At 34.9% G+C, this 22,801-nt stretch overlaps 1 protein-coding gene across 1 annotated transcript; it reads left to right on the top strand.

Moving 5' to 3' along the window:
• Positions 1–19,130: 19,130 nt before the first annotated feature.
• LOC127096955 (GDSL esterase/lipase At5g03610) lies at positions 19,131–21,219 on the top strand. Its single transcript, XM_051035476.1, has 5 exons — positions 19,131–19,263; positions 19,358–19,552; positions 20,014–20,279; positions 20,388–20,697; positions 20,777–21,219. Exons 1-5 carry the CDS (start codon positions 19,197–19,199, stop codon positions 20,998–21,000), a joined length of 1,062 nt encoding a protein of 353 aa, XP_050891433.1. The 5' UTR covers positions 19,131–19,196; the 3' UTR covers positions 21,001–21,219.
• The last annotated feature ends 1,582 nt before the right edge of the window (positions 21,220–22,801 follow it).

Raw genomic sequence — 22,801 nt, 5'->3', positions numbered from 1 at the left:
CAGATTGCAATAATCACAAAGAATAACCTTCTTTGTCTTCTCAAGGATCCGATTATACCCTAGTCTCCTTAAAGACTCACAAAGAATATCCTTTTTTTCTTCTCAAGGATCCGACTATACCCTAGTCTCCTTAAGGAATCAAACAAACAGTTTGAATAATTTTGTGTGTGTTACAAGTTGCTTATATACAAGCAGATTTAACACAAATGATAAACAATTACTTAAAGAAAAACTGTGTACAAAAATTGATAGCTTTTCACAAAGAAACAGACTTGTCAAAATTGTTGTAGCATCGACAGATTTCTTCAAGTCTCAAAGTTTCACTTATATAGCATAAGAAGAAGACCGTTGGAGGGCAAAATGGGGAAATTTCATAGAGCGGTTGTCCACTGTTGGATGGTGAAAGGAGTGAGACTCTATACTGTCCTTCGCCCACAAATTCAGTGACAAGTGTGATGTATAGTATTGTCCTTGCCCATGATATCAGGTAATGGAAAGGATATTTATTTTGTATTATGTATTATTTGATCACGTTCCCATTTGATCTTATCATCAATTTCATTGGCTTATGATGAAATTTGATGAAGCATGAAATGAAGAAACATAAAGCTGGATTCAGAAACTTCAGAATCTTCGGTCAGAACCTTGACAACGTCAGTAGTATGGCTTGAGATCTTTAGTATCTTCAGAATCTTCAGAGTCTTCAAAATCTACAGTCAGAACCTTGATAACCTCAATCCTCTAGCTTGAGATCTTTAGAATCTTCAACTAAGTAAAACAACTTCATAAGCTTGCCATTCTTCAGAAGTTTAGTAATCAGAGTCACGTCCAGAAGCACGAACTAAAAGAACGTTGCAGCAGCAACATAGCTTCTCCTCAAAAGCTTCTCAGGAGTGAATCAGCACAGAAGCAGAAAGATCATTGCAGCAACAATATTCAACATCTTTCATAACTTCTTATGACTAGCGCATAAGCGGAATTGGAACTCATTATCATGAAACTGATGATGTTGCACGTCATATACTCAGAATCAAAATTGGTTGTTAAAGGTACACAATAACAAACCATTAGGGTACAAAAATTGTTCTCACACAAATACAACATTGTTATCATCAAAACTCAAGATATAAATACATAACCAAATCTTGTTCTAACAATCTCCCCCTTTTTGTTGATGACAAAACATGTATTTTGATGAATAGTTTTGTACAAGGTAATCATAAAAGAATACATCTTACAGAAGCAAAAAGATCCCTCTGAGATGTATAATCCTAAAAAGATAAAATCAAAATGAAAGAACACTTTCCTGATTAACCTTTTTGAAGAACCAGAATGATTTTCAATCGGAATCTGGTTTATCTCCAAAAGTTGCTTGATGTTATCCAGAGTACTAGTTTGTTAATATCAACATTCTGATGAGCTTCAATTCATAAGCTTGGTTGAATTCTTTTGAAGAAGCTTCAGAGTGGGTTATCTTTAGAAGTTGCTTGATATTGTCCAGAGGATTGGTTTGTTAACATCAACATTCTGATGAGCTTCACTTCAGAAACTTGGTTGAATTCTTTTGAAGAAGCTTCAGAGTTGGTTATCTTCAGACGCTTGAATTCTAGTTCTCTTGAAATTTTCTTTCAGATCTAGATTACATTTGAAGAACAAAACTCTTTGAGAAGAACTTTTAGAACCGGGTTAAGAATTCTTCTTAAAATCTTGATTGCCAAGTCTAATTACTATGGATGTTACACTTCCTCATAGCTTGATGCCAAATTTTCCAATTCTTCAAAACTTGATGCCAAGTACCCAATGTTCCAAGTTCAAAACATGGTTATTAATTCCTTGAAGACTCATATGCTTGGATCTGATTCTCAATCATCTGCATGAAAGTTTTTCGGACTCAGATAGTAGACCATTTCTTCAGAAACTAGTAACTTTACATTCTGATCTTTGAAGCTTCAAAGGAGCTTCTGATGTTTGAACATAACCATTATGACCTTTGAACTTAACCCTGCAAAATAGTTAACACACTATTCTTCGAAGTAGTTATTAGCATAAACATTAAACAATGTTTGGGTTCTTAGTTAGGAATTTAGGTATGTCAAAATTAATTACGATTCTTCCCTTAGATATGTTTCTCCCCCTTTGTCATCAATCAAAAAGACATAGACAAATAAAATAAAGATTGGAAAGAAACAAACAAAAATTTCATTAATCATGCCAAAAGGCAGAAAAGATACAGTTGATTACAAAAATACAACGAAAAACACAATAGAAAAGCAACAAGTATTCTAACAGACATAAAAAGGCACACACACTTAGACAAAAAGCGCATGCACACACATACACACACACACATGTGCGAATACTATTTTTGAAAACTAAGGGTTTTGGGATGGAAGAGGAGGCATCTGAACAACTAGGTAGTCATCAGGAAGATTTAAGGGATCCACCAGTGGGTCAATATTATCTTTAAGACAAATCTCTATGTAGTATGCCAAAACTTCTTGTGGATCGATCTTTGTGAAGATAGGATAATTTTCTGACGGGATATTACTTTCACTAATTTCTTCTTTGGATGAAGGAGTGATTTCAATGGTGACTGATCTAGGAGGAGATTGAGGATGAGCTAGTTGCAGTTGTTGAAACTGTAGATGAATATGTTGTTGAGTTTGTTGTTGAGGAGAAGCCATTGTTGAAGTTGAATGAGAGGATGAACGGTTGTAGATAGGTGTTTTAGGTTTGAAAGGTGAAAGCGTGGGAATATTATGCGCGTAGTGTGAAAATGTGAGTGAAGTGGGTTTAAATAGAAATCTTTGCAATGATGACAAGGTAAAAATATGCAGTCATGTGGAGAAGCGTAAGATATTTTAACCTAATTCCAAGAATTGTGAAACCCAATGTGTCAGACTATCGTCACGCATGCTCAGAAAGTGGAACAACTGTCACCATCTAGAACCACATGAAATCAAACGATATGACAACCATTTAATGCAATGACTGTTCAGAATCAATAATACAAATTGATAAGATTACTTCTGATAAGAACCTTTCTGATTCATGAAACGTCCTTACTTCAAAAGCTCATGTTTCAGAGTCAACAAATAAATTCTCAGAATCTAATCTAGAATTTTGAAGACTTAAACATTCTGAAATAATCTTTTCATTCTGGACAAAAATTCATAAATAAGTTTTTCAGAATAAAAACGAATCTATCTTCAGCAAGGGGTTTTGTAAAGATAACAGCCCATTGATGGCTTGTATCAATAAATTTTAAATGAAAAATACCCTTATGAACATAGTCACATAAAAAATGATGTTTAATTTCAATCTTCTTAGCCCTAGAATGTAAGATAGGATTCATAGACAAACAAATAGCAGAAGTTTTATCATATATGATATGAATGTTACTCTCGAATATCTGATAACCTTCTAGCTGACTCTGGCTTCATCCAGAGTATCTGAGTGTTGCATCCAAAAACTGCAATATATTCAAATTTGGTTGTTGAAAGCGCAATTGTTGACTGTCTCTTGCTGGACCATGAGATTAGATTGTCTCCCATAAATTGACAAGTTCCAGAAGTACTTTTCCTTTCTTTTCTATCTCCAGCATAGTCAGCATCATAATAGCCTACTAATTTATATTCACTTGATTTTCTATAAAACAAACCAAGGTTAGTAGTATCTTTCAGATAACTAATGATTCTCTTAACAACACTTAGGTGAATTTCCCTAGGATCTGATTGGAAGCGAGCACATAAGAAGACACTAAATAAAGGAGAGATCCTATCATACCTCTAAATAGCTTCTGATTTTTACCTTACTTCTTACCTCTTATTTCTTTAGAATGCATGTATGATGCATTTGAGTCTTTGTTGGCGTCCATTTTGACAAGTTAAACTTCTTCAAAAGTTCCCTTGTATACTTGCTCTGATGGATTTACGTTCCTTTTGAACGCTGATCAATCTGGATTTCTAGAAAGAACTTGATTTCTCCCATCAAACTCATTTCAAATTCTGCCTGCATTGACTTAGCAAAATTCTTGCACAACAAAGCACTAGAAAAACAAAAAAAAATAATATCATCAAAATAAATTTGCACAACCAGAATACCATTCTTAAAGGTTTTTCAAAAGAGAGTTATGTCCACTTTCCCTATAGTAAAATTATTTAAGGAAGTTACTTAGTCTATCATACCAAGCTCTAGGAGCTTGTTTCAGACCATATAACGAATTTTTCAGTTTAAAAACAAAGTCTGGATTTTGAGAACTTTCAAAACCAGGAGGTTTGTGCACATATAATTCTTCATAAATATATCCATTTGATAATGCACTCTTAACATCCATCTGATAAAGGATGATGTTATGATTGACTGCAAATGAAATTAAAAGACGAATAGACTCTAACCTGGAAACTAAAGCAAAGGTTTGTGTATAGTTTGTACCTTCTTGCTGACTATAACCTTGTGCTACCAGTCGAGCCTTATTTCTGACAGCTTCACCCTTCTCATTGAGTCTATTTTTGAAAACCCGTCTAGTTCCAATGACATGGAAAACTTTTGTTTCTGAACAAGATGCCAAAGATCATTTCTGATGAATTGATTCAGTTCTTCTTTCATAGCCAAAATCCATTCATTATCCTGAAGAGATTCATCAATAGATATGGGTTCTATTAGAGACATCAATCCTAGAAGATTCTCTTCAGAAGGTTTGAATGAAGATCTAGTTATGACTGGAGCATTTTTATCTCCCATAATCAATTCTTCAGAATGAGAAGTTCTTGGTCTACTCTTTTTCTGATGAGTTAGGCCAAAAACAACTTCTGGTTGAGTCACTTCTGAGTCGTTTGCTTCAGTTTACTTAGCTTTTCCTTCTGAGTCATTTTCTCCATAATCATTATCCTTGGATACTGAAAGATTGATCTTCAAATCTGCAAATTTCTTAACTAGATTTGACTTTTAAGGGTCAAGCTTATCATTGAATCTAACAGGAATTGATTCTTCAATAATTCGTGTGTAAGTTTTAAAGATTTTGTAGCCTTTAGAGCGTTCAAAATATCCTAACAATAAACACTTTTGTGCTTTGGAATCAAACTTGCCAAGATTTTCTTTAGTGCTTAACATAAAACACTCACTCCCAAAAGGATGAAAGTAAGAAATGTTGGGCTTTATGTCATTCCACAAATCATAAGGAGTCTTACCCAGAATAGGTCTAATAGAAATCATGTTCTGAATATAACATGTTGTGTTAACTGGTTCTGCCCATAAATGCTTAGCCATGTCAATTTCTTGGATCATGGTGCGAGCCATTTCTTGCAATGTCCTATTCTTCCTTTATACAACCCCCTTTTGGAATGGAGTTCTAGGACAGGAAAAATCATGGGAAATCCCATTTGCACCAAAAAGATTTTCAAAATGTTTATTTTCAAATTTTCCACCATGATCAGTTTTGAATCTGACTATTTTGTAGTTCATTTTTGTTTGCACTAGTGAGCAGAAAGTAGAAAACCCAGAGTGTGACTCATCCTTGTGTTTCAAGAACTTTACCCATGTCCAATGACTATAGTCATCAACGATGACCTATCCATACTTTTTTCCATTGATATAAGCGGTTTTCGCTGGTTCAAACAAATTAATGTGTATAAGTTCTAACGGTTTAGAGGTAGAAAAAAAAACGGTTTTCGCTTTGAAAGATATTTTAGAAAACTTGCCTTTCTGACATGCTTCACAAAGAGCATCTGAAGTGAACTTCAGGTTGTGAAATCCTCTGACTAAGCCAAGCTTATTTAGCTGAGAAACCCTTCTCATGCTAACATGGCCTAAACTTTTGTGCCATATCCATTGCTCCTCATTAACAGACATTAGACATTTTATATTTTGATCCTCAAGATCAAAAAGTCTGATTTTATAAATGTTGTTCTTTCTCTTCTCGTTAAAAAGGACTGTACCATCTTTTTTTGACTAACAACCTTATAGGACTTTTAATTAAAAATGATATCATAACCTTTGTCACTAAGTTGACTAATAGACAAAAGGTTATGCATCAGAAAATCAACTAAAAGAACATTAGTAATAAAAGGAAGTTTATTGTTACCAATAGTTCCGGATCCAATGACCTTTCCTTTCTGGTTTCCTCAAAAACCAACGAAGCCTCCAGGCTTATGTTCCAAATCTTGGAACATAAACCTTCTGCCCGTCATATTCCGCGAGCATCCATCGTCCAGGTACCATGACTGGTGTTTTAGGTGAGCTACTAAGGATGTCTACAACATAAATTGTTTTATCCTTAGGTACCCACTTTCTGTGTCCTCTCTTATTAGTTTTCCCAGAGTTCTTACAACTTTGGGTCTTGTGCAGAAGGATAATCATGGGGAATTTGTGCATGATGCTTAGGTTTCAGAACTGAGTTCTTACCCTTTGTATGTTTTTTTGTCTGTGTAGAGACATCAAGCTCAGTGCCAGCAGGCATAAAATTCTCATAGAGAGGTTTTCGTTTTACCTTTTGACTTTCGTCAGGTTTTATAGTTTTTGTACAACCTAAACCTTTCTTGCCATTTCTTCTAACTCCATAGATATAAGAAGCCATTTTGCTTCTATCTATATAATGACACAATCAATACCAGAAGCTTCTAAGACTATTTCCTCCTCTAGTTTTGAAATCTTGCTTTTCAAAGCAGAGTTGTTACTTTCTAAAGAAAATATTTTTTCATTTAGAGAGGAAATATCCTTCTTAAGCTCACTGCGAGTTTCTGAAGAAACTACTTGGACTTGTTTAAGGTCCTTGTATTTACTCTGAAGACTCTGGTACTTTTCCAGCACTTCAGAGAGACAAGACTCAATATCAGAACGAGATAGGTTAGGAAATACCTCTTCAGAATCGGAGTCGGATTTTGATTTTGACAACACCTTGTCTTCTATTCTTTAGAACCTTCTGGATCAGCTGTTATTGCCATCAATGAAACATTGGCTTGTTTGTCGTAAGAATCTTCTTCTTATGATTTTGAGTCATCACATGTAGCCATCAACCCCTTCTTTCCTTTAGAAGCATTCTTCTTAGGCCTCCTGTCCTTTTTCAGCTTAAGACAATCATTTTTGTAGTGGCCTGGCTCATTGCACTCAAAGTAGATAACTTCTTTTCCAGAACCTTGCTTCTTCTGTCCAGATGAAGAATCAAAACGAGAAGCAGTCCTTTTGGCTCCTCTGAACTTACCTTGACCCCTTTGCCTGTTCTTCTAGAGTCTGTTGATTCTCTTTGAAATCAGAGATAACTCATCATTATCTTCTGAGTCTTCATTAGAACCTTCTGATTCTTCCTCATCTTGATATTCTTTTATCTTCTTAGGCTTATACTTTAAAGCAACATATTTACCTCGCTTCTGAGGTTCGTCTTCCTAGAGCTCAATCGTGTGGCTTCTTAAAAAACTAACAAGTTCTTCAAGACTGATACTGTTGAGATCCTTTTCCAGCTTCAAAGCAGTTACCATAGGTCTCCATTTTTAGGAAGACTTCTGATAATCTTCTTGACATGATCAAATGTAGAGTATCCTTTGTCCAGAACTTTCAGTCCTGCAACAAGCATCTGAAACCTTGAGAACATAGTCTCAACTGTTTCATCATCCTTCATTCTGAACGCCTCTTATATATGGATTAAGGCCAAGGCCTTTGTCTTATTTACTTGAGAATTCCCTTCATGAGTCATCCTTAGAGAGTTGAAAATAGATTTGGCAGAATCTCTGTTTTTTATCTTCTCATACTCAATATAAGAGATAGCATTTAGCAATATAGTTTTGGCCTTATGATGATTTTTGAAATCTTTCTTCTATTGATCAGTCATAGCACTTCTTGCTATATTATTTCCTTCAGCATTAACTGGGTGAACGTAACCCTCATCTACAAGATCCCAGAGATTAGAATCATAACCAAGAAAGAAACTTTATATTCTATCTTTCCAATAATCAAATTTATCACCATCAAAGATTGGTGGTTTAACACTATAGTGATCTCTTTCATTGTTGTTAACAATATTAGCACCGTTAGCAGCGACCATTGTTTATCACACAAACTTGGATCGGTACTGAACACGGTGAAATGTTGATAATTTTTTTATCACAATCAGAACCAGAGCTCTGATACCAATTGAAGGTGTGAAAAACACATGAAAGATGGGTTTAAATTGGGTTTTACAAAACAAAAGCTTTTTACTAACTCAAGAACACCACTTAAAAGTTACTAACAATGAGATAAAAAACACAAGTATTTTTATCCTGGTTCGCTTGAAACTCAAAGCTACTTTGTCTTCTCAATGACTTAATCCACTATAATCAACAGATTACAATAATCAAAAAGAATAACCTTCTTTGTCTTCTCAAGGATCTGACTATACCCTAGTCTCCTTAAGGACTCACAAAGAATAACCTTCTTTGTCTTCTCAAGGATCCGACTATACCCTAGACTCCTTAAGGAATCAAATAAACAGTTTGAATAATGTTTTATGTGTTACAAGTTGCTTCTATACAAACATATTTTACACAAATGATAAATAATTACTCAAAGAAAAACTGTATACAAAAATTGATAGCTTTTCACAAAGAAACAAACTTGTCAAAATTGTTGTAGCATCGACAAAGTATCCAAGTCTCACTTATATAGCATAAGAAGAAGACCGTTTGAGGGACAAATGGGGAAACCTCATAGAGCGGGTGTCCACTATTGGATGGTGAAAGAAGTGATACTGCATACTGTCATTCACCTACAAATTTAGTGATAGGTGTGATGTATAGTACACTGCCCTTGCACACGATATCAGGTAGTGGAGATGATATTTGATTTGTACTATGTACTATTTGATCACGTTCCCATTTGATCTTATCTTCAAGTTCATTGGCTTCTGATGAAATTTGATGAAGCATGAAATAAAGGAACATAAAGATGGATTCAGAATCTTTGGTCAGAACCTTGACAACGTCAGTAGTCTGGCTTAAGATCTTCAGAATCTTCAGAATCCATAGTCAGAACCTTGATAACTTTAATCGTCTGGCTTGAGATCTTCAAAATCTTCAGCTAAGTAATACAACTTCAAAGGCTTGCCATTCTTCAAAAGTTTAGTGATCAAAGTCACATACAAAAGCACGAACTGAGAGAACGTTGCTGCAGCAACATAACGTCTCCTCAGAAGCTTCTTAGGAGTGAATCAACAATGAAGCAGAAAGATCATTGTCACAACAACATTCAACATCTTTCAGAACTTCTTATGAATGGTGCAAAAGAGAAATTAGAACTCATTGTCCAGAAACTGATGACGTTGTACGTCATATACTCAGAATCAAAAGTGGTTGTTAAAGCTACACAATAACAAACCATTAGGTACCAAAATTATTCTCACACAAATACAATATTGTTATCATCAAAACTCAAGGTATAGATGTAGAACCAAATCTTGTTCTAACAGTTCTTTGTATGACTCCTCCCAATTGATGAACAGTTTTTCAACTGCCTTAGTCCTAGCTATCCATGCCTTCCTTTATGATGGATTATAATTGTATTGTGTAACGATATGCGAGATTATTGTACTCATCTTTTACGACGGATTGTCGCTAATGACATACAAAATTTCATCGCATATTAACTAAGAGCTGAGTTTGTGATGGTCTTGCATCGGGTTGGTGATTAAGCAAGTGTGAACTGGACCCATAGAACCTATCTCTCAAGAATCACACATCTTTCGGTAAGATATTGACAATCGGAAAAGGAAAAGCTCTTTACAACAATAGATCTTATACCTCGTTGCATTAGTTTGATCAACCCTATAATCAACTGGTAATTCTATGTGATCCTTGAATTTACAAATAAGGATTGTGAAATATATTTGACGAAGGTTCATCTGCACCCAAATTCAAGCTTGTCATGTGTTGAGGTGGACAATATACATGACTAGGTGGTAATGGCTCTTGTGGTGGTCGACAATTTCATCAACTAATATCTCATCTTCTTCTTCTTCTTCTTCCTCGTCAACAGCATCGACTTCAGCTTGTTCGTCGTCATCAGTTTCACAAAACACTTATGGCGGATCAACAAATTGAGATAATTGATTTTGTTTTTTTAAAATATATAACTCAATATCATTGAACCCATATTGTTCATGACTGAGAAACATATTATGAACATCATCATCATCTCGAACCTTCAGCTGATAAAATTTTACTTGGTTGTCTACAAAAAACTCCGGATCTTTGTAGATGATTTGTCTCACCTGACTACACTGCAATTTCTTTTCAAATATGGAAAGTTTGGTCGTCTATTTATTGTAAACCGAGTAACTTTTGTGTTACAAAAACTAAAACTGGATAAATCACATTCAAATATTTCACCATCGGTATGAGCATTGATCATGTATTGTGGTGATGAAGCCATTTTTGTAAGATGCAATGTAATTTTAGTGTACTGGTTAATGTGTCTTAGACGTATTAGCATGCAATTAAATAGGGATTAGGATGGATTTCCAAAATTCAAGGTATGCACCATATGGTATATCACATGCTCTATTGTTTTAACTATACGCCATTTGCAGTGGCTTCTAGCTTTGTATGCATGAGTCTATGATTCAGACTACAAAAAGTCTTGCATGCATAACCCTATTACACAATCTACAACGAATCTCTACCATAATTTCCTGCATGATTCCCTATTCTTTGTCCAACATATACACCCTCCCAAATGGGGCATGCTCTAAAAAGACAACGCATGCGCCATAACAATAGAACATATTCCCTTACAAGATTCCTTACAGGAATCCCTGCATGTTTCTATGCCCTAAAAAACAATACATATGTGCCTTATCCAATGGTGCATGCCCTAAAAAGATAACATATGCGTCCTCCCCAATGGCGCGTGCTCCAAAAATCACATGCAAAAAAAGCATCACGTGAATGCAACATACACCCAACCTACACTCCCCAATGACACATTTCCCATCTACAAATACCGATGTTTATCAATATTTCCATTAAACACACTCAACCTATCTACATTATCTACAACATACACTCAACCTACCTACTTTATCAACAACATATACTCAAACACATATACTCAAACACATTCAACAAAAATGTCTCTATTAACCATGGGTGATGAACATTGAGGAACAATCGACAATATTGCGACATTTGTAAGTTATTATTTAACTTCCGTAACACTATTATGTATTACTTATTCTTACTTATTTCTTAATTATCTTTTTTTAGGACCCAAAGAGATTTCGATGTCGTGTACATGAACATGTACCACACGACCCTTTGATAGAACCGTATTTACGAGCATGCAGTTTTGGTAATCTACTCAACATAGTCTCATACTCAGTTGATTACAAATTTATTTTTGCTTTGGTAGAAAGATGGAGACCTGAGACCCGTATATTTCACCTTCCATTCGGTGAATGTAGCGTCACACTTGAGGATATCTACATGTTATTGGGTCTACCTATCAATGGTAAGGGGGTAATCGGTAGAGTTAACCAAGATAACTCTATATGTGAGGAATTATTTGATGCCCCTTTGTGTGAAGACATAAATACGGGACAAACTTCGGGTCAACCTAGGGGCCAAGGTATTAATTTAAAATATCTTAAACAATATTATTCAAGTATAACATTAAATGAAGAATCGACTGAGTATGAAAAGATAATTAAAGCTCGTAGTTATATTATGATTCTATTTGGTAATTTTTTATTTCCTGAAAGTATTGGTAATACGGTAAATATTATGTATTTTTCGTTGTTACGAAACATAAATAAAGTAGGCACATATAGTTGGGGGTTCAACTGTTTTGTCCCAACTATATACGTTTTATTCTTGCACCTATTCGCTACAAGCATGGGGTTGGTCGAGACTGTCGCCTCTCGCCCCAGTCAACGAGAAGCCATTCATATTCCCCTATGCAACGAAGTAAGTTTATATTAAATCTTCTAACTTGTTAGACTTTATACTACAACTGTAACTAATATATTTTCAATCTTTTCGATCTAGGTGGTCAGTTCTGGGGATGAACTACAACAGGTGTCACAAACACGTTGTAGTAGTCTATCGCAATCTTTAGACCATATTGGACCAAACAATGTATTACTACTAAACAACTTTACTTTTGATTTAAAAAAATTATCAAATTAAATATTCTCCAATCATGTCAATTTCTTATACAGTTTATCTGGACGCTGTATCTAAGTCTTGACCATAAAGTTAACGACGATGATGCTGAAGTTTAGACAACAGAAACACCAATCATCTGACTCACTACTGTGGATATGCGCCAGAATGACCGTGTGAAACTCTAGTTCAGCATGCAACAACAAATTGCAGAACCTCCGATGTATTTGGGAGATTGGTATCAACAAAGAGTCGATGGCCAATGAGATTATTCCGATTGGAGAGACTTCGCTAAAGAGATGTGTCGTCATTGAAGGAATCGACGTTAGCACATCTTAAAAGAACCAATCATACACGGTTCTAGACTAACTCAACATTATATGGCTTGGTTTAGGTCGATTACAACACAACAGTTTGTACCTGAGCCAAGGTATTTGATTGATCCATGCTAACGAGCTTCGTCATCTTACGCCCAACAATAAATCCCTGCCTAACAACCAACCTCACACCATTACCAAACCCAATAACAATGTCAACTAACCCAAACCCAACGACCAAACTCACACCATCACTATACCATATACACCCAACCACCAAACACCCAACCTCACAATCAATTCATGCCACACACCCAAACTCAAAACCAGAAACCAAACCCCTGCCACCAACAACCATATGAAACCACCATATTTTTCTATAGCCCCAATGATTCATATGATTCCACCTCATCCCACCATATCCCCCACCAATGAACACCTAAACATCCCACCACCACAACACCTAACCACTGTTTGAATTTCTTAGACCATAGAAACCATTGCTTTGTTTCCAAAGTGATTCAATGTATCAACTCTGGCAACCATACCGTCCACAAACAACCCCACCACAATGACCCAACTAGACAACAAGGGAACCAAACTCAATTACGCCAACACCGTTGACAATAACCCCTAACTATTGGGGAGAAATGATAACAAATTTATCAAATACCTCAAGACCTTCCACATGATCTTCACACCAGCCACCATTGCATCATGTCAACACTCAAAAACCCCAAACACCTCAGGGAAATCGTGGGAGACCTCGAAGGCAGGCTAAAGCATCGGGATGTGGAATAAAGGGCGTTTCGATCAAGTGGGTCATTAATTTTCTTGTCAATTGTTGTGTATTTTAGATTTATATCATAATGTTATTAATTATTTTTCATTTACTTTTTTATTTCAATTTTATATAATTATAAGAATCTTTTTTTAAAATAGTAGTTGGGTTGTTGTGGTTGGGTGGATTATGGACGATATGGTTTCCCGAATTGGGACATTGAATCGTTTTGGAAATGAAGCAATGATTCTTGTGGTGTACTAAAGTCAAACAATGGTTGGGTGTTATGGCGATGAGATGTTTGGATGTTCATTGATAGGAGGCTACGATGGCATGACACTGAATCGTATGAATCATCTGGGCTATAGACTATTGTGGTGGCTGCGTATGGTTGTTGGTGATTAGGGTTTGATTCTTGGTTTTGAGTTTGGGTGTTTGGCATGAACTGGTTGCGAGGTTGGGTGTATATGGTAGGGTGATGGAGTGAGGTTGGTCGTTGGGTTTGGGTGGCTTGACATTGTTCTTGGGCGGGGGATTCGTTTTTAGACGTTTGATGAGAAGCTTGTTGGCGTGGATCAATCAAATAACTTGGTTCATACACAAACTATGACGTTGTAACCGACCTAAACCATGCCATATAATGTTGAGTTGGTCTAGCACCATGTATGATTGGTTCATTTAAGACGTGTTATCGTCGATTCCTCCAATGACGACGCATCTCTTTTACAAAGTCTCTCCAGTCGACATAATCCCGTTGGGCGTCGGCTCTTTGTTGATGCCAATCTCTCAAACACGTCGGAGGTTCTGGAATTTGTTGTTGCATGCCTAAATGCAGTTTTACACGGTCACTCTGGTGCATCTCCACAATAGTGAACCGGATAATTGGTGTTTTTGATGTCCAAACTGCATCATCCTCATGGTTAACCTGATGATCAAGACCCATATATGACCTCCAGATAAACTGTACAATAATATGACATGATTAGATGATATGTAATTGAATAATTTTTTGTAAATCAAATGTAGAGTTGTGTAGTAGTATTACATCTTCTGGTCCAATGTGGTCTAAAAGATTGCGATAGACTACTACAACGTGTTTCAAACACCTGTTGTAGTTCATCCCTTTAATTGAGCACCTAGATCAAAAAGATTTGAAAAATATTATTTACAGTTAGTTGTAGTATAAAGTCTAATAAATTAGGTGGTAAAATTCTAAACTTACTTTGTTGCATAGGGGAATATGAATGGCTTCTCGTTGACTGCGGCGAGTGACGACAGTCTTGGCCAACCTCATGCTTGTAGAAAATAGGCGCAAGAATAATCGCACAAGTATTTTTTTTGGCATTTTTACATAACGAACTATATAGATGGGACAAAAATAGTTGAACCCCAACTATATGTTCTTACCTTATTTATGTTTCATAACAACGGAAAATACATAATATTTACCATATTACCAGTACTTTCAGGAAATAAAAAATTACCAAATAGAATCATAATATAACATCGAGCTTTAATTATCTTTTCATACTCGGTAGATTCTTCGTTTAATGTTATACTTTCATAATATTGTTTAGAATATTTTAAATTAATACCTTGACCCCTAGCTTGACCAGAAGTCTCTCCCGTAGTTGTGTCTTCACACAAAGGGTCACCCAACAATTCATCGCATATAGAGTTATCTTGGTTAACTATACCATTTACGACCTTACCATCGATACGTAGACCTAACAACATGTAGACGTCCTCAAGTGTGACGGTACACTCACCGAAAGGAAGGTGAAATGTGTGGGTCTCGGGTCTCCATCTCTCTAATAAAGCAATAATAAATTTATAGTCAACCGAGTATGAGACTATGTTAAGTATATTACCAAAACCGCATCCTCGCATATATGGTTCTATCATAAAATAAAAAATTACCAAATAGAATCATAATATAACACCGAGCTTTAATTATCTTTTCATACTCGGTAGATTATTCATTTAATGTTATACTTCACAATATTGTTTAAGATATTTTAAATTAATACCTTGACCCCTAGCTTGACCAGAAGTATCTCCCGTAGTGGTATCTTCACACAAAAGGGAACCCAACAATTCATCGCATATAGAGTTATCTTGGTTAACTCTACCATTTACGACCTTACCATCGATACGTACACCTAACAACATGTAGACGTCCTCGAGTGTGACAGTACACTCACCGAAAGGAAGGTGAAATGTGTGGGTATCAGGTCTCCATCTCTCTAACAAAGCAAGAATAAATTTATAGTCAACCGAGTATGAGACTATGTTAAGTAGATTACCAAAACTGCATCTCGAATATATGGTTCTATCAAAGGATCGTGTGGTACATATTCATGTACACGACATCGAATCTCTTTGGGTCCTAAGAAAACATAAGTAAGAAGAAGTAATAAACAATAGAGACATTTTGTTATGAAATAAGAATGAGAATAAGAATAAGTAATAAGATACAAATGCCGCAATATTATCGATTGTTCCTCGATGTTCATCATCCATAGTCAATAGAGACATAATGTTGCAGAGAGATTGACCTTGGTAAAGAGATTGAGTGTTGCAGTGAGGTCGAGTGTTGTAGAGGTTGAGTATCGCAGAGGTTGAGTGTTGTATAGGTTGAGCGTTGTAGAGGTTGAATGTTGTAGGTATTGAGTGTTGCAGGTATTGAATGTTACAGATATTGAGTGTTGCAGATATTCAGTGCCATACCAGGTGTAATATTTGAGCATCACTTATTCGGTTTTTATTTTTGCAACACAAAAGTAACTCGATTTACTATAAATAGATTATCAAAATTTTCACATTTGAAACAAAGAATAGAAAAGAAATTACAGTGTAGTCTGGTGGGTCAAATCATCTATAAAAATTTGGTGTTTTTTGCAGACAACCAAGTAAAGTCTTATCAGTTGAAGATTCGAGATGATGACGATGTTCAACATATGTTTGTCAGTAATGAACATTCTGGGTACAATAATATAGAGTTATATATATTAACACAACAATATCAAGTGTCTTAGTTCATTGATCCGTCACAAGTGTTTTGTGAAATTGATGACGACGAACAAGCTGAAGTCAATGTTGTTGACAAGGAAGAAGAAGAAGTCGAGTTATTGGTTGATTCAATGGTGAATTATGAAGAAGAAGAAGAGTCATTACCATCTAGTCATGTATATTGTCCACCTCAACACATGACAAACTTGAATTTGGGTGCAGATGAACCTTCGTCATATATATTTTACAATCCTTATGTGCAAATTCAAGGATCATTGAAAGAAGGAGACACATTTCACATAAAAGAGGACTGTGTCAGAGCCATTAAAAAGTATCACATGGAATTATCAGTTGATTATAGGGTTGATCGAACTAATGCAACGAGGTATAAGATTTTTTGTCGAAATGAGCTCTTCCTGTTCCGGTTGTCAGCATCTTACCGGAAGAGGAGTGATTCTTGGGAGATTGGTTCTATGGGTCTAGTTCACACATGCTTAATCACGAACCCAATGCAAGACCGTTGCAAACTCAACTCTCAATTAATATGCGATGAAATTTTGTCTGTCATTAACGACAATTCTTCGTTAAAGGTGAGTATAATAATCTTACATATTATAACCCAATACAACTATACTCCATCATACATGAAGGCTTGGATAGCTAGGACTAAGGCGGTTGAAAAAGTGTTTGGAAATTGGGAGGAGTCTTACAAATAACTTCCCAAATACTTGGTGGCTCTTAAACATTATGCTCCAGGGACTATTGTCAATTTGGTAATGTTGTCGGCGTATACCCCAGACGAGACTTGTGCTATTGGTAATGGAATATTCCACCGACTCTTCTGGGCGTATCAACCATGCATCAAAGGTTTTTCTTTCGGTAAACCTATTATACAAATAAATGGTACATGGTTGTACGAGAAATATAAAGGAAGCTGCTGATGGCAGTGACACAAGATGGCAACAACAAAAAAAATTCAATCGCCTTTGCCCTAGTTAAAGGGGAGACTGCTAAGGGATGGAGTTTTTTCCTAAAAAATCTTCGATTGCACGTTGCTTCTTAGCCTAACTTATGTTTGATCTTAGGCCGACACCCTTCAATAGTGAGTGCCTACAAAAACATTGATAATGGCTGGAAGGATCCTCCGTAGATGCACGTCTACTGCATTAGACATATCGCTCAAAATTTTATGCAGGAGATCAAAGACAAAATTTTGCGGAAGAAGGTTTTCAAAACAGGGTATGCATTAACAGAACCTTCTTTCAAACACTGCCGTGAAGACATCAGATTGTCAAACGCATATGCAGTATGGTGGATCGACAATATTCCATTGGAGAAGTGGACTAGGGCATACTACAACTATCAATGTTAGGTCCACATGACAACAAATCTTGTGGAATCAATGAACTCTGTCTTCAAAGGCATCTGAAGCCTACCTGTAACCGCTTTAGTGCAAGCAACCTATTTTAGGCTAGAGGCGCTGTTTGAGACCAGACGTTCCAAATGAAGTTCATTGTTACAATCTGAGCAACACGTAATTTTAATTGTAACTCTTTTGCTTTATATTAAAAACAACACTTATTTCATATGATAACTTTGTGAGGAAATACCATCACAGACAAATACAACACATAAACAACAACACAACAAACTACAATAAATAAAATACCATTACTAACAAATCCAACACATAAACAACATAACTATGCGATTACAACAACATAACAATACGATTACAACCATCAAAACAATTTTGAACATATTATACATCATCCTATGAACGTCTCTGTCAATCTTAATATCCATCCATATACGAACTTCTCCATTTTGGTTGAACGTGGACTCAAGCCATTAAATTCTTCTGATCTTTTCACCCTCTGCAATTTCTCCATCTAACCAACGGTTCAACGTCCTATTAAGATGTTCAAACGTTTCTATATTCCAAAGTCGGATCTTTATCAGAGACTGCACTGCTGAAAAGATTAAATTGACATTTCTCTTGTGAATATATGAGTATTCAGACATGGTTAAAGAAAAGAAAATTGAAGGAGATTGAAGGAAAATGGAAGGAGGGTAAGAAGTTATGTGAAAAAATATGGGAGATTCGCAATATATTTATAGATCAGCACACATGCATGTGTCATTGTCCTAGGCGCCACATACACATGGCACATACATGCGCCAATGCATGTGGCGCACACTCACATGCCTACATGCATGCGCCAATGCATGTGACGCCTTCACATGTTTGGCTGCATGCATGCGTCAAATGCTTGAGTGCCTCCTTTGAATACTAATTGGATGCGCCAGTTCAACTGGTGCATCAGTACTGAAATGTGGTTATTTTGATAATTAATTTGAAAATTAGGTTATTTTAGTATTTAAATTGAAAAAAGTGGTTATTTTTTAAAAAAGATTTCTAATTATAACAAAAATAAAATAAAACATGCGCCACATACAATGGCGCATGCTCTTAATGTCATAATGCGCGCCAATTACATTAACTTGATATGCATGCTAACCTCGTATGCATTGCCGCCTTGGTGCAACTATATACCAATTGGCACATGCTTTAGATGACAACTTATTTTTGTTTGAAAAGTGATTATATTGGTAACTTTTTTTAAAGTATGTTATTTTAGGATTATTTTTTAAAATTTTGGTTATTCTAAAAAAAAATCTATTTTTTTTCTTTCATTACCATACTTTTAATTACGTGTGGAATATTCAAATATGATACCTATTTTAAGATTAGGATTATATAAAAAAAAATAGCAATAGTTTATTTTATATAATGATATATTTTGGAAAAAACAAATTATTAAAAAGGTAGTAAATAATTTAAGATTGAGAAAATGTTTAATCATTTTCCCTACCTTATTTTATATTTCTTTACTTCTTATAAATAGGATCCAAGAGAGGGATAGAGTTTCACATTTCAAACACTTTTGTTCATCAATGGCAAAGCAACTTGCAATCACGTTTCTCCCTTTTCTCCCTCTTCTTCTTTTCACTTCAATAACAGGTATTATTAACTCATTCAGTTAAATAGCTTTACTCTTTTCATTATATTTGTCTGTAAGTATATGTGATATTCATGAATTGCTTCATTGTTGCAGAAATGGTGGAAGGAACTAAGAAAACATACGGAGTAACCGACAGCAACACCGTAAAATTGTTTGTTTTTGGAGACTCCTATGTTGACACAGGAAATTTCTTGGACTCACCATCGTATAGAGCTCCTTATGGAATGACAAATCCTGGTAAACCTGCCGGAAGATTCTCCGATGGTCGTGTACTCTCTGATTACATTGGTAACGTACTCTTATCTCCCATTTCATGTCTTTAATGAATACTCATTTGAAATACGTTACTTATTTTCATGCTGAATTTTCGGTATCAACTCATAGTTAGAAGATATTTAGTCTAGATACTTTAATTGTGAAATAAATTCTTTTAGTAAAAATCAAAGAACATATTATTTAATAAATATTTAATAAGATCATATATAATAATATTATATTTAGTTTTAAGGGTTATGCTAACCATGAATTGAATTTTAATTTTTTTTTCTCTATAAATCAAACTTATCTATTGATCGAGTATAAATCTGTCTATTTAAAATTTCCCTTACTAATTCTTTTTGGTAAAGTTTTTTTAAGTCTTCCATTCTAAATAATTATTAAGCCCGTTATATTTCTATTACTATTGTTCTTTTGTTATAGTTCCTCATGTTACTCTTTTTCTCATGTATGCATATATGTTTACTACACAGCCTCATTTCTGAAAATTGATACCCCTACACCATACTCTTTGAAGAATTCCTCAAATCTACAATATGGGATCAACTTTGCTCATGGAGGAGTAGGGATTTTCGAAACATTGACTAAGGGACCAAACATGACGGTTCAAATCGACTCACTCGAAAATCTAGTCCAACAAAATGTCTATACCAAACAAGACCTCGAATCTTCGGTCGCTCTTGTAGCCGTTTCTGGAAACGATTACACTGCTTTTTTAGTAAACAATAAAAGCATTACGGTAAGTGCTTAACATTATTTTGTTCTCATTTATACAGCTGCGCGCAGACGATATATGGTTTTTATTGATTTTTTCTTTTACTATGTTTCTTTTTATTCATTTTTGTAGGAGATAAAATCTTTCACTGAAACTCTTATCAAGCAATTATCGACAAATGTTCAACGCATTCACAATCTGGGAGTAAACAAAATAGCAATTGGGTTATTGGAACCTATTGGATGTTTACCTCAGATAACTGTGGTAACTTTTCATCTTGCTTGTGTTGATCTTTTAAATTTGGTATCTCAAAATCACAATGAAGTATTGCTTCAAACCGTAAAACAACTTAACGAACAAGTTGGAAAATCGGTTTTCGTTACACTAGACCTCTACAACGCTTTCCTTTCTACAATTAAAATGATGCAGGAAAATCAAGACGGTAAGTTATTTTTATCTCTTTTTTTTTGTAGTGAAATGTGTCTGTTTAATGGAGATGTAATGTTTTCTCTATTGTGCAGAAAACTTGAGACTGCTGAATCCATTATTAAAACCTTGTTGTAATGGAGATGGTTTTAAAAATTCTTGTGGAGTGGTGGATGATAAGGGAGAAAAGAAATATAGTTTATGTGATAAACCAGAGGATTCATTCTTTTGGGATTATGTTCATCCTTCTCAAAATGGTTGGAATTCTGTCTACACACAGTTGCAATCTTCTCTCGGTCAACTTACTGATAAAAATTAACTCATCATCCCCATGAATTTGTAGCTTATGCATTATGCATCTTATTAAATATATTCTGCAATTGTATGGAAATAACTTTTGGATGATTATTAGATTACACATATATTGTCGTGCCTTTGATTAAAAAAGATGACACACTATTGTTTTGCACTGTTGAAAAATTTCATGAACATCATTGTTTTGCAACCTTATGTATTAATTACAAGAGAGCTTTCCTTATGTATTAATTACAAGAGAGCTTCTTTTATATAGGAAGGTGGTAAAAAGAAGGGTCATTTAACTATTAATTTTTCCACAACAACAAAGTTAGTTATAAGACATTTAACTTCCCTAACTAACTATTACATGTCATCAACAAGCTAAAGCATAAGAGCAATGACACATTAGATAAGCTTATAGTGTACTCTATTATACCCCCACAAACTTAAGATGGTGCTTTATAAGAAAACACCTTCGGTTTGTCCCAAACCATGGTATATAATTAGGTAGTTAGAGAGGTTTGGTGAGAGGATCGGCTAGTTGCATAGTACCATGGAGACAAAGAACTGTCAAATGCTTAGAGATGACTCTTTCACGCACAAAATGCATATAAGTTCAATGTGATTAGTTCTTGAGTGCACTATGGGATTATGAGGGAGAGCACTGTATTGAGGTTGTCACAAAAGAGGTTGAAGAATGAACAGGAATGTGAAGTTATTGTAATAAAGATTGGATCTAAAGCAACTCTACATTTGTATGGGCCATGCTCCTATGTTTGGCTTCATGTTTAATTCGGCCACCACTTTTTGCTTTTTGGCCACCATTGGTATGAGCAATTCTTGAATACGGATTTTTGACGATTTCCTGTCTTTCCCCGGAAAGGGGGAGTTTTCCTTAAGGTTTTGTGAGATTTTAGGGTAGGACACTTAATAGAGGATGAATAATTGGAAAATTCTAATTAACCCTATAGAAAGCGCTTTATTAAATGTACTGTCGTGTAAACATATGTTTTACTAACCATTAAGTTGAGTTTAAATGTTTTCTAAACAAAAGAATGTGCCAAAAATAATATGTCTATAGCCCAATATTAATACAAAGACAAAAGATTAAGGATGCTGAGAAAAGGTTGTCCAAATAACTCTTAGTGAAACAGATTACCTGCTATAACGAATCTCAACAAGAAAGAAAGAAATTTCATAAGTTCCTCTCGATCTAGAAACCTTATGTTGTTCTATATGATTTGTTGCATTAGGTAAAACAACATATGAACAATATGTATTTTGTGTAGAGGCAACCTGTGAAATAAAATGTTTCAGCATGTGTTCCAACATCTGATCTTAGTCTGTTAGCTAGATTTTATGAAGAAATTTAAACAAGACTGTGTTTATTTCTAAGAAGATTTGTTAAGTCCAAGTTTCTGCTAAAGTGCTTCACAAAAAAATTTGATTGTAAGCAATTTTTTGAGCAAGATGTTCAAAATATATTGTGGAACATCTTGGTGTAAGGATTGGGTACTGAATATCTTTAGATTTCCTTCAGATTTATTTTAATGTAATTTCTTCATAAGAAGCAGAAGTTTGTTTTTGGAATAAGTCTATTAATCCAAATCAATTTGAATTTTTTTTTATTAAATCATAAACATGGATTGTATGATTTAATTAAAATATTTGAATTTGTAGTCAAAGAAGATTTGATTGAATTTTCTTTGAAGAAAAATTTGGTTCAGATTTAATCCAAGATTTACTCTACAAAGAAGATATATATGAAGAGAGTTAATTTGGATGTTATGGTGCAACATGTGGAACACGATGTTCCAACATGA

Source organism: Lathyrus oleraceus, chromosome 6 (assembly GCF_024323335.1).
Source record: "Lathyrus oleraceus cultivar Zhongwan6 chromosome 6, CAAS_Psat_ZW6_1.0, whole genome shotgun sequence".
Classification (NCBI taxonomy): Eukaryota; Viridiplantae; Streptophyta; class Magnoliopsida; order Fabales; family Fabaceae; genus Lathyrus; species Lathyrus oleraceus.
The sequence above is the reverse complement of the archived record's forward strand: the minus strand, read 5'-3'. Positions and strand labels throughout refer to the sequence as shown.

Excerpts from the sequence above, each read along its gene's own strand:
- LOC127096955 (XM_051035476.1), top strand. The coding sequence starts at position 19,197 with ATGGCAAAGCAACTTGCAATCACGTTTCTCCCTTTTCTCCCTCTTCTT. Across the intron at positions 19,553-20,013 it reads TGTACTCTCTGATTACATTG|CCTCATTTCTGAAAATTGAT; the intron begins GTAACGTACTCT and ends TTTACTACACAG. Across the intron at positions 20,698-20,776 it reads GATGCAGGAAAATCAAGACG|AAAACTTGAGACTGCTGAAT; the intron begins GTAAGTTATTTT and ends TCTATTGTGCAG.